We start from the raw sequence: 12,177 nt of genomic DNA, 5'->3' as shown, positions 1-12,177 counted from the left end.
GCTTCTTCAATAGCAGTAGTCTTTTTCTCCCAATCAGTTGTGAGAGATCTCAAGATTTTCTTCATCTTTTCTGTCTGAGAGTGGGTTACACCCAGAGATTTCAGATCGTTGGTGATGTTGGTGAATCTGGTGAACATCTCTGTGATGGGTTCATCTTCGTTCATTTTGAACAACTCATATTTTCTGACAAGAGATGAGATTTTGGCTTCTTTCACTTTGTTGGTTCCTTCATGAATAACCTCCAAAGAATGTCAAATATCATATGCAGATTCACATATAGATATTCTATTGAATTCATTCTGATCAATGACACAATATAAGGCATTCATAGCCTTTGCATTTAAATTTGCCATTTTCTTTTCTTCATCAGACCATAAGCTATAGTCTGTGGATGGAGACGTGTATGGATGCTCAACAATTTTCCATACAGCAAAATCTATGGACTTGAGAAATATAGTCATTCTGCACTTCTAGTATCCATAGTTGGAGCCATTGAAGAAAGGAGGATGAGATGCGTGTTGACCTTCAATATCACGAGCATAGGAGGTAGATGCCATTTGTGCTGGAAGACTTGTTATGTCGAAACCAGGAAACCTGCTCTGATACCAAATGAAATTCCACTAGAGGGGGGGTGAATAGGGAATTACTAAACAGATCGATAAATTAAAAATATGATGCAATAAAGGCACAACACATAAACACAGAATATATACTGGTTCGGACAAAACCCTGACCTACATCCAGTCCCCAAGCAAACCACTTGAGCTTTCCACTATAACATCCGAGTCACCGGATAAATAGTACAACACCCTCTTCCTCAGAGGTCTTCTTCTCTCAACAGAGAAGGGGCACACCCTCTTCCACAGAGGTCTTCTTCTCTCAACAGAGAAGGGGCACACCCTCTTCCACGGAGGTCTTCTTCTCTCAACAGAGAAGGACAACACCCTCTTTCACAGAGGTCTTCTTCTCTCAACAGAGAAGGGCAACACCCTCTTTCTCAGAGGTCTACTTCTTTCAACAAAGAAGGAATACAGTGAATAACAGAAAGTTACAATACTTCCTATAGAACCTTCAGAATGATATGAATGCACGAATGAAGGATTCTCAGAATGTTCTGTTCTTTTCACTCAGAAGATACTCTTTGTCAAAGAGCTATTCTTGACTTTTTCTCTTTCTTTTCTCTTTCTTTTTCTAGGCTCTCTTTCAAATATCGAATAGGAATTTTTCACGTTGTAAGCTCACATATCCATTTTCATGTTGGAATTGTTCAATTGAGTGTGTTTATATAGCTTTAAAAAAGTAGTCGTTACTTATTTGAAATCATAGTCTTTTTGATATGTGAAATGTCATGTCATTTCAAAAACCAAATTTATGAGTTTTCGAAAAAGTCTTCTTTCCATAAAAGTAAAATATAGGGTACAATAGTCGTTTAATATTTTAGGTAATATATATTTTATGTAAAAAGTCTATTTCTTACAATAGTACATTGAATGTTGGATTGTAGGTTGTCATGTAGTTTTGTCTTTATCCTAATTAATGATTTGTGGTACATAAGTACTTCTTTACTTTAAATGAGTGTAAGTACAATAAATGCTTTGAGATATTTATTTGTACATAGTCATATCAAGAGTTTTCTTTATGATGTGTTTTTCAATGTCTACAGAGAGAATGAAGACTTTAAACAAGTCGACATTCTTGAGATGGATATTAACAAGGATTTCTTACAGGAGGTATTTAATGCTATACAAAGAGAATGATGACTTCAAGTAAGTCGACATTCTATGGGTTTGTAAAAAGGTAACTAAAGTCTTTTCACCAAGTATTATATTTGTTTTTCTTTGTGTAGCCGATTTTCATGTTTTGTCTTTTTCCTACACATTTGAAATCATTTCTTTAAAAAGGTGACTAAAGTCTTTTCAACAAGTATTATATTTGTTTTTCTTTGTGTAGCCGATTTCCATGTTTTGTCTTTTTCCTACTTTTAAAATCATTACTTTTCAAGTTGTCTTGTATATGATAGAAGGTACAATTATTGCTTTTTAAAATCATGAATTATATCATGTCAAAATACATTTTCCATAAAGGTTTGTAAGAAGGTACAATTATTGGTTTTCAAAAAAGGAGCTTTTTGAAACTATCGTATACTTTTATGAAATAGCTTTTCTGAATGAGTATGTAATATGCAATATGCATGCTTCTGAAGGTTCTGTTACATATGACTCTAAAGAAGAAAAAAGTCTTCAACTTGAGGTAGCCGATCTTTTTAGATGGTCTTTAGGAATGCATGGCTCATCAAGCATTTTCTTCAAGGAGTATGATTGCACCATAGTTGTACTTGAACAGGAGGTCTCCATCCTTTTTGAGTGAGATATCCTTGCATCAAATACTCGTTAGATATATGGCAAAACATATTCAGTCATAATATAACATTTTTCAAGAAGACATATTATCATATTATATAAAATCAAATACGATAGTGTATCATATTATGTGACATCAAAATAGAGTTTCTCAACAATAAACTCGGTGGGTTTCGTATTTGTGGCCATAGTCAGAATACGAACAAACCCTAGATTTATCATCTTTTTCTAAGCCACAAATAGCCTACACTCTTAGACATCTTTAAAAATCATTGCATATTTGAAAGTTTTTTTCTAAATATTTTCTTCTTTTAGAACCAAATGAGATATTATTCAATACATATTCATGGCCATAGTCAAGGATATGTAGAGAATTTACTTCATCAAAATTCTATAAGGCACAAAAATCTCTTTTTTAAAGATTTTCCTCAAATTCTTCAGAAAATATTTTTGCAAACTGCATTCATTCATTCATCTAAGTTAGATTGCATCATGAATAGTTTTCACAGGGCTACACGCCCATAGCTTTTGATGTTTTCCCATTTAATCTCAACAAAAATTAATTTTCTCATAGTTATTTAAATTTCTTCAAAATCGATTTTCTCAAAACCTCAGGATTTCTTCAAAAATCGATTTTCCTTTTCTTCAGAAATGTTTTTCAAATGCAATTCACGATTTCCAAAGTATCTCCTTCTTTCAAGTATTTTCCAATTATTCCAAGCAAACATCATGTTTTTCAACCTGTAATTTTTTGAAATTCATAGCGCATGCCTAATTCTTTGTTCATTTAGGAATAGAACATCGATTTAGACAAGTTGAGCAAAGCAAAGCACAAGGTTGATCTTTGTTTCAATTACTCCTAGTTATGGCACCAGGAACGGTTGAACCTTGTACCGACAGGCGAGTCCCATTCTTCAAAATTATCCTGCATTTTAAAATGGAGGCGAGTTATTTTCAAAATCTTTTTCAAAGGTTAGTTTGACTTGCAAAAGTAAAATTTTACAATGATAACAAGAATCCAAATTCATTTGAGTAGATCTGAATCCAATATCCATTTAGAAAAAATCCAAAACCAAAATTTAATTAGAGAAAATCCAAATCCATTTGGATAGATCAAAAAAACAAAATCCATTTACGTGAGTCCAAATCCAAAATCCAATTAGAGAAAATATAAATCCAAAATCTAATTAGAGAAAATCCAAATCTATTTGAGAGTATCCAAATCCATTTGGATAGATCCAAAAACGAAAATCCATTTGGGTGAGTCCAAATCCAAAATTCAATTAAGTAAATACAAAGCCAAAAGTCCATTTGAGAAGATCCAAATCCACTTATAAAAATCCAAATCCAAATCCAAATCCAAAATCCAATTGGAGAAAATCCAAATCGAAAATCCAATTAGAGAAAGTCCAAATTCATTTATTCCAAAACCTATACTCATTCAAAAAGAAATCTGGTTTTTATTTTAAGAAATTTGAATTTCCAAAAATCTATTTTTCTTTTGATTAGATGAACCATAACTATCCAAATTTCTTTACTTTGAATCTTCAATTCATCTATTTTACTTTGGGCATGATTCTAATGATCATGGTTGCACGATTTTCTCAAAAGTTGATTTTCACATCATACAAATTTTGAGCGTACATTTTCTCATATTCACATGAATAAAATTCATTTTAGTAGATCTAAATCCAATATCCATTTGAAAAAAAAATCCAAATCCAAAATTTAATTAGAGAAAATCCAAATCCATTTGGATAGATCAAAAAACCAAAATCCATTTATGTGAGTCCAAATTCAAAATCCAATTAGCAAAAATATAAATCCAAAATCCAATTAGAGAAAATCCAAATCTATTTGAGAGGATCCAAATCCATTTGGATAGATCCAAAAACCAAAATCCATTTGGGTGAGTCCAAATCCAAAATTCAATTAAGTAAATACAAATCCAAAAGTCCATTTGAGAAGATCCAAATCCACTTATAAAAATCCAAATCCAAATCCAAATCCAAATTGAATATCCAATTAGAGAATATCCAAATTCATTTATTCCAAAACCTATACTCATTCAAAACGAAATCTGATTTTTATTTTAAGAAATTTGAATTTTCAAAAATCTATTTTCCTTTTGATTAGATGAACCATAACTATCCAAATTTCTTTACTTTGAATCTTCAATTCATCTACTATACTTTGGGCATGATTCTAATGATCATGGTTGCACGATTTTCTCAAAAGTTGATTTTCACATCATACAAATTTTGAGCATACATTTTTTCATATTCACATAAATAAAATTCAAGATTTCAAGAATAATCAAGACATATCATTTCACATGAATTCTTAAGAGTAAAATTTTCCTTTTTCATTAGCACATGGATTTTCAAAAGCTTCTTAAATTTGGGTGAAGCATGACTTAACAAAGAAAATCATGTATCTTGAGAAGGGATAAAACAAATAAAAAGTATAATTACTACTCATTTCTTATCACTATATATGTTATGAAAGCACATGCCTATATGGTTGAGGATGGTGATTAGGAGAGAAAATAGAAATTGAATATTATCAAGATGCATAAAGAATAACTTCACTTACCTTAACTTGGGACTTAGGCTTGAACTTCTTCTTGCTTTGGTTCTTTCAAAGTGCTAAGAGAATAAAGAAAAGTTCCTAGAGAGGCACCCTTCACTACTCTCAAGTGAAGAAAGAAGAACAACTTCAAAAACCAAAAAGGGAGAAGAAAACAAGAAAGAGAAGGAAGAGAGAAGCTCTTTGATGCTTGAAACTCTCAATTTGATGGTGTATACGGGGAGGGTAATGATTACTTTTTAAATGGAGGGTTGAGATGAATTACAAGGAATAAAAGGTTGAGATTAAATCATTTCAATTCTCCAACACTTTTCTCCCAAGCATAACCCTTGATCCTATTATGAAGACCTATTAAGCTAGATATTTTAACTTCTTAGAAGATATTTTAGAGATTTCATTGAATTTAGAAAATCCAATCTCATCATTACGAAAAATTGCCCCCCTCTAGTGTACTTGCATTTGGTTGAATGAAATTGGTAATTTCTACCTAATTTATACTTTTTAGTTACTTTTTTAGTTGTATATTATTTCTTTTAATTAGATTCTAACTATTTAGTTGTCCTTTTTATTTCTTGAAATATTCTTACTTGCTTTAAGATAATTTCATATTGAATCTTGTATTTTCCAAAATTTAATTACAATGCTATACTTTCAAAAATTCATTTACAAGGTCACACTTTTCGAAAATCATATACAAGGTTATTTTTTTTCAAAATTCATATACAAGGTTATATTTTTCTAAAATTTATATACATGGTTACATTTTTCAAAATTCAAATACAAGGCTATATTTTTCCAAAAATTAAATATAAGACTATATTTTTCTAAAATTCTTACATTGATTTTTAGAATGTGTAAATGTTGATTCTTGTCTAAATGTGATTTATGTGTGTAGATTTTTATTATGTCTAGTGATTTTTAAAATATGCATGTTTGATTATGTCTATATACATATGTAGATTTTTTTTATTATATCTACATGTGATTTTTTTTCAACATGCATTTGGTTTTAAATATGAATGTATATGCATTTTTAATATGTATGTACATGCATTTAGTTTGAATATGTATGTACATGCATTTAGTTTTAAATATGTAGGTATATGTATTTTGAAAATGTATGTGTGCATTTAGTTTTAAATATGTATATAAATGCATTTAGTATTGAAATCCGATTTCAATCCTAAGTTTAAAATTTTAATTTTTGTCTTAAGTTTGGAAATTTAATTTTTGTCCTAAGTTTGAAATCTGATTTTTGTCCTAAGTTTGAAATCTGATTTCTATCTTAAGTTTGAAAATCTGATTTTTGTCCTAAGTTTGAAATCGAACTTTTGTCTTAAGTTTGAAATCTGATTTCCTGTACGTAGTGAAATCTGATTTTATTAAGTAATGTGTTGATCATGGTAAGTGGTTATGCTAGGTAAGAACACTTATGCAAAGGTAATTATGAATGATGATATCTAATTTACGATAATGCTTATATTGGATATATGTTTAAAGCAAGATATCAAATATGGCTATGTCATTATGTTAGGCATGTGATTAGATGCTATCATAACATATTAAAATTTTGCATTTTAAATATATGCATACACGGCTTATAGCTCATAATAGAGCTTGTAGTTCAAGAAAACCATTTTAGTTCCTTAAATGTTTATTTGATATATAGGCATGAGAATTATTGTGGTACTGTTAGGCATAGATGAGCATGCATGTACACATGATTAATAAAAACCCTTGGGGTGCGAGAGGCACACCAGTTATGAAAATTCTTGCATACATAATTTACTGAACTAGTTTAAAGGCTTCAGAGATTATTGAATGGGTTATAAGCAAGAAAAAATAATAATATGAAAGTTACGTTGAAGAGAGCTTGGGCCATTGAGCCCTGATTTGCCAAAATTATAAGAGGCATATGTGATGAAATATAATACCTTGTTAATAATAATAGACCCAATAACCCATTCAGTAGATGTTTACCATGGACAGGGTAAGTGGTACAAACTTTGATGGATATTTGAATTGATTATCATGTTCTCGAGTGGCAATAGCTCAGCATCCTCAGTCATCAGATTTAGAGGGCTGGATTCTACCCAATTATTATCCTAGGGAGGTAGTTTTTCATGACTGTTGTAGTAGTATAGGATATATCCTAAATTTGATGACCTTTGTAGGGAGCTTCTCTCAGTCTCGGACCACCTGCATTGGCCGTTACGATTCAGTTAATCACCCAAAAAAATAAAATACATAGCATAATAAATGCCCAGTGTGGTCTTTTTTGTTTCGGGTTGTTCCATAAGTACCCATTGGAACTGGTAACTAAGAGAAATAAAAACTTATACTTGATCGCTTTACTTTATGATAAACATGAGTGAAAATATATTCTAATAATTCGAACATTCAAAGCATGATCTTTTACTTGTTATGATAATACTACATGTCATTGATTGTCATGAAAGTCTTTGTGCAAACCAGATGTTGAGTCTATGGAGTTGGTATTATCTTGGTATATTGTCATATAAAATTTCTTTTGAATATTATGACAAACGCTTTACCCTTATCTTGTGTAAAATCTATCATTGATAAGTATTAGAAGGGATTATGATATCAGTGATATGTGATTGAATGGATTATGGAGGTGACATGTGGTTTGTAAGGACCATAATTTTGATGTATATTTTAGTTTGATATGATTATTATGTGATTCGTGTATACCTAGCAGACTAGATGTAGTCTGACCCCTTCAATATTAAACATTTTAAGTAGCAAATGAGTTGGCTAATCTTGCGATGGCTGGATGGAGCAACGAGTCAAAGAACCACACTCTATGCGATCCTTGGTTTTTTATATTTTTATTGAATGTCTAAACTATTTTAATTTTGAGAATGTTAACTCAAATGTCTACCAACTTTTAATTCAATTATGGTTTGAAAAGAATAGAGTTTGAATTTTGAGACAAAATGGTGTGCATGGGTTTTTGGATCCAAGTCCAATAAAAATTGAGATCCAATACTTGTAATCATGTGTTTACCTATAACTCACCCAAGATTTGCCAACTTAGAACCATCAAATGTTTTTCGTTGTGTTATCAATTTGATTCATCGAATCATTAAAAAAAATTTATGCAAAATTTTAAAGTTAGAAATTTTGGGGTGTTACAAATTGGAAATAGTATGTAAAAAAAGGCCATTTATATACCTTTTATTTATTCAATTAACAAAACTACCTACAACAACCACTCAGTAAACCAACTACTTACAACAACCACTCTCTAAACTAACTACCTACAATAACCTTAAACCTTATTCAATGCTTGCACATAGTCAACCCCAATCCCATCACACTAATTAAATGCCTATGTGCAATCAATCCTAATGCCATTACCCAAGACAAAACCACTAAATATTACATAAAAGACAAGCAAACAAATATAACTCATCTACAATATCAACAAATATATGTATATATCTATGAAGAATACCCTAAAGGCTCGTTTGCATAGTGTAGAAAGCCAGGGGTTTTCGCAAAAATGCATGGTATTCCATGCATTTTCATGGGGCCCATGATAGTTAAGCAAATGGGGGAACGCCCTTCTGCGCGAAAGGAGGCCCCAAATTCAATGCCCCCCCCCCCCCCCCTTTTTGCGGTAATGCTTCTCATGAGGAGTGTTCCATGGTAACACTTATAGAGGAGCTCTCTTATGTGACACAAATGCGCCGTAAACAATATATTTGATGCCAAATATTAAATAAAACACAGAAAAACATACATAAAACATCCACAACAACAAGCAAACAAAAATACTACACGACTATTAAATGCTTATTTTATAAAAAAACTTTGGAATGAAATAAAACTATGTATATATTATTTGTATGGAACTTACCTTTCGACCTAACTGAGAAAATCGATGAAAAGGATACCTCAACTTTATTGGAATGCGGCAAAAAGATTTCACAAGAATCTCAACAAGGAAAGAGGCAAAAGGGTTAGAGTTCTAGAAGGAAAATGGTTAAGGTTTTAATCAGAAACAAATGAAAAAAAAAAAAGAACGGCAATGCATTTATATATATGAATGAGCAAGCATGCGAATGTATGAACATTTGTAGAAGAAATTTTGGTAAGAACACACATTTGCAGAATTCATTGAAGAGAAATTCATCCTGAGAGATTCGCAGGAACTTCACACAAAGGTCATACCACATTTGTGATGGTAGTATCATATTTGCGAAAGTTGTATCATAGTGCGAACGTCGCAGACATTCATATATATATATATATATATATATATATATATATATATATATATATATATATATATATATATATATATATATATATATATATATATATATATATATATATATATATATATAGATCTGTGTGTGTGAATGTCACCACACATTTGCATACCTCCTTGAGGATCAATTACTTAAAAGAGCTTTGCATGGTAGCTCACAAATATCATGTTATATATGTGAATGTCCGTGAAACTATCATGTGAATCTATTTTTTAGTTAAAACTAGCCAAGTTCGCAAATTTGGCTATGCAAAAATCATGAAGTCTGCAAAACTATTGTGTAAATCTATTTCTGAGTGAAAGGTTGTCAGCTTCCTATAGCATACCTATATATCATGTGAACCTCAGGAGATTCGCTAGTGTGAAGGGTAAAAATGTCCTAAAAAGGCAGGGCATCCGCAATTGTGGGCATGGGTGGGTTTCATAAATTGTTGAGCATTTTAGAAAACGTGCCATTTTGCAAAGACTACACGGTCGTTTTCCCGATTTTTATTTGCATAGACGTGGAAACCCTACAAAAATATGAAAGTGAACATTTTCATTCTTGAAATCAAGACATACGTATTGAAAGATTTTGTGTTCCATTTTTCTTATAGAACTTTCCTATCTTCTCCCCACTTCCGAACAGGGCATTGAGAGTCCCTCGAGATGCCCCAGAACCAATGCCAGGGTACAGCAAGCAGAAACTCCACAAGTACGAAAAACGGTTGCTCAACAGACAAGCTCTTCCAAGTGTAATGGGGTAGACACACAAATAAGTCTCGATCTGATTGGAGTCCAGCTTTGTACTTTTTCTGCACAGTCTTCCCTCGGCCTAAAAAATCAGCTCGACTGAAACAGGAAGCAGGGAACTGCACTTCCAGGAAATTTGAGGCCTAGTGCTTGGGTACCCATATTCAGGGAATAAGACCTATTGCCAGATCTTTTTTTTTTTGATAGGTCATGTTACAAGACTCAGCACCATCTAAAATCTTTCACCGGTGGCTCTTTCCTAAAACGTCCTTCCTCACCAAAAATGAGAAGATCCATTCCCAAATAATGCAGCGATCCACTTTTATGTAAAAATAGAGTAATCTTTCCAAAGTTTTCTATGATACACCACCAATCATTACCTCCCAAGCAAAATGGGTCCATGGTACAAGGTTCACAAGTACATTTTTAAGCAGGAAAATGTCTGCTACAAAGATTTGTACGTACAAATACCTCTGGATCACCATGGTGCAAGTTGTTTTGATCCAATCAGACCATAGAGATGGATCACCATATCCAGAACAGTAGAGATTGACTTTTCAATTAGTTCCTTTAACGAAAAAACAAGATTTTATGACTCAAGAAAGTACTGCACATTGTAGGCCATTGATTTTTGAAGCCTTACAGAACCTGCTTATGTATCGTAATCGATCTAATAGCTAATTAGCACTAAAAAAACATGTAAATCACATCTGTGCGGTTAGTTTTAGGAAAAACAACCCAAAAAAAGAGAGCGTACTTACAAACTGCAGCAAATATGATTCAACATGCAACACACCCTAAAATTTTGATTCTTGGATGCATTAGAAACTTTTCGCCATGCGTCAGGCTAGAGGAAAGGCCCACCCTTTTTTAGGGTTAGTGATAGCAAAACCGATGTTGCGTTTGATACACCAGACAAACACCACGTGGATCAAACACTGTTTTTTCAGTCACACCCCCAGGTGTGTGACTGGTGCATCCCACACTGACGTTATCAACACATTGCATGGGTCACAGTTTGTCCTGACCCGGACAGCATGCGGAGCACAAATCAAACGTGGGATGCACACCATGGAGGTGTGCATCCCGCAAATCAAACACAACCTCCTAAGGGATCGCATGAACAAGAGTTAATCATAAGTATTATGCAACCAATGTGCATCCAGCAAAACATTTAAAGCAATTTTTATAAGCAAAGCTAATGCCTGGACATGTGAGATTCACTACATCATTCAACTTATTCAAATTGTCTGACTTGAAAAAACCAAATATCAGATGAAATCTCTTGATTTTGGAGACCAAGAAATTTCAAATCTACAGCGTTCCAAATTTATATGAAAAAACCTTCAAACTGAAACCAAGTAGTTCTCGTAGTACGAGTCATTTTGTCGAGTGCTCAGTCGTACATCTGAGAAACCCAGAAACTGAAACCAAGTAGTTCTCACAATCCCTGATAGATATCAATATATCCCCCCTTATGCTGCAGATTCTGCATAAGAATCAAACACATTTCAACCATAAATGTAAATAGTAAATTCATATCAAGCACACCTATTTCATGTTTCTGAACTTTACCTTTTCAATCATTCAAAGGCTTGTCTTCAATGATCAGTACCTGCGTAGTCCACGATCACTAAGCCTACCTGAAGGACATTCATATGCTACATGCCCACGGCCACCACAGTTGTGACAGATCATCATGGGCGGCATGCAATCCCTGCTCAAATGGCCTACTTGATTACAGTTCCTGCAGATTACATCCCGGAAACCACCACCCCGCCCTATGCCAACACCACGCTCTCCGCGCTCTCCAATCATTTCCCCCTTAGGGCACTGCCTGGCAACATGCCCAGAAACATTGCACAAGTTACAAACTGGCTCGTTTGGACAATCGCGTGCAAGATGACCTGTCTTCCGGCAATTGTTGCATGCCTTGTCATTTGTACAGTCAGCAGCAATATGACCTTGTTTGTAACAGTTGTTACAGAGCCTCAGATCACCAGGTGGAAGTGCTGGAGCCGAACACTCTCTAGCAAGGTGACCAACTTTCCCACAAGTGTGACAGATGGCTTCATTAGGGCACTCACTAGCCACATGACCTGGCTCCCTACAATTCCAACACAGAGACTTGGTACTGCATTCAGAAGCAATGTGCCTGAACAAGATAAAATAAAACTAAATTAGCAAACATACAGA

The 12,177-nt window shown here is 33.2% G+C and overlaps 1 protein-coding gene across 1 annotated transcript in view; it reads right to left on the bottom strand.

Annotated features, from left to right (window-relative positions):
• Window positions 1-11,138: 11,138 nt before the first annotated feature.
• Window positions 11,139-12,177, bottom strand: part of LOC149849229 (uncharacterized) — a 50,410-nt gene continuing 49,371 nt past the window's right edge. The window contains exons 4-5 of the mRNA XM_089999027.1: window positions 11,557-12,136; window positions 11,139-11,470 (exon numbers count right to left, since the gene is read on the bottom strand). Coding sequence (XP_089855153.1) covers window positions 11,590-12,136 — 547 coding nt within the window. The 3' untranslated portion in view covers window positions 11,139-11,470; window positions 11,557-11,589. The remainder of the gene's footprint in view (window positions 11,471-11,556; window positions 12,137-12,177) is intronic.

This window comes from Nuphar pumila, chromosome 1 (genome assembly GCF_984573655.1).
Source record: "Nuphar pumila chromosome 1, dmNupPumi1.hap1.1, whole genome shotgun sequence".
Lineage (NCBI taxonomy): Eukaryota > Viridiplantae > Streptophyta > Magnoliopsida > Nymphaeales > Nymphaeaceae > Nuphar > Nuphar pumila.
Note: the sequence above shows the minus strand (reverse complement) of the source record. Positions and strands in the feature narration are given on the sequence as shown.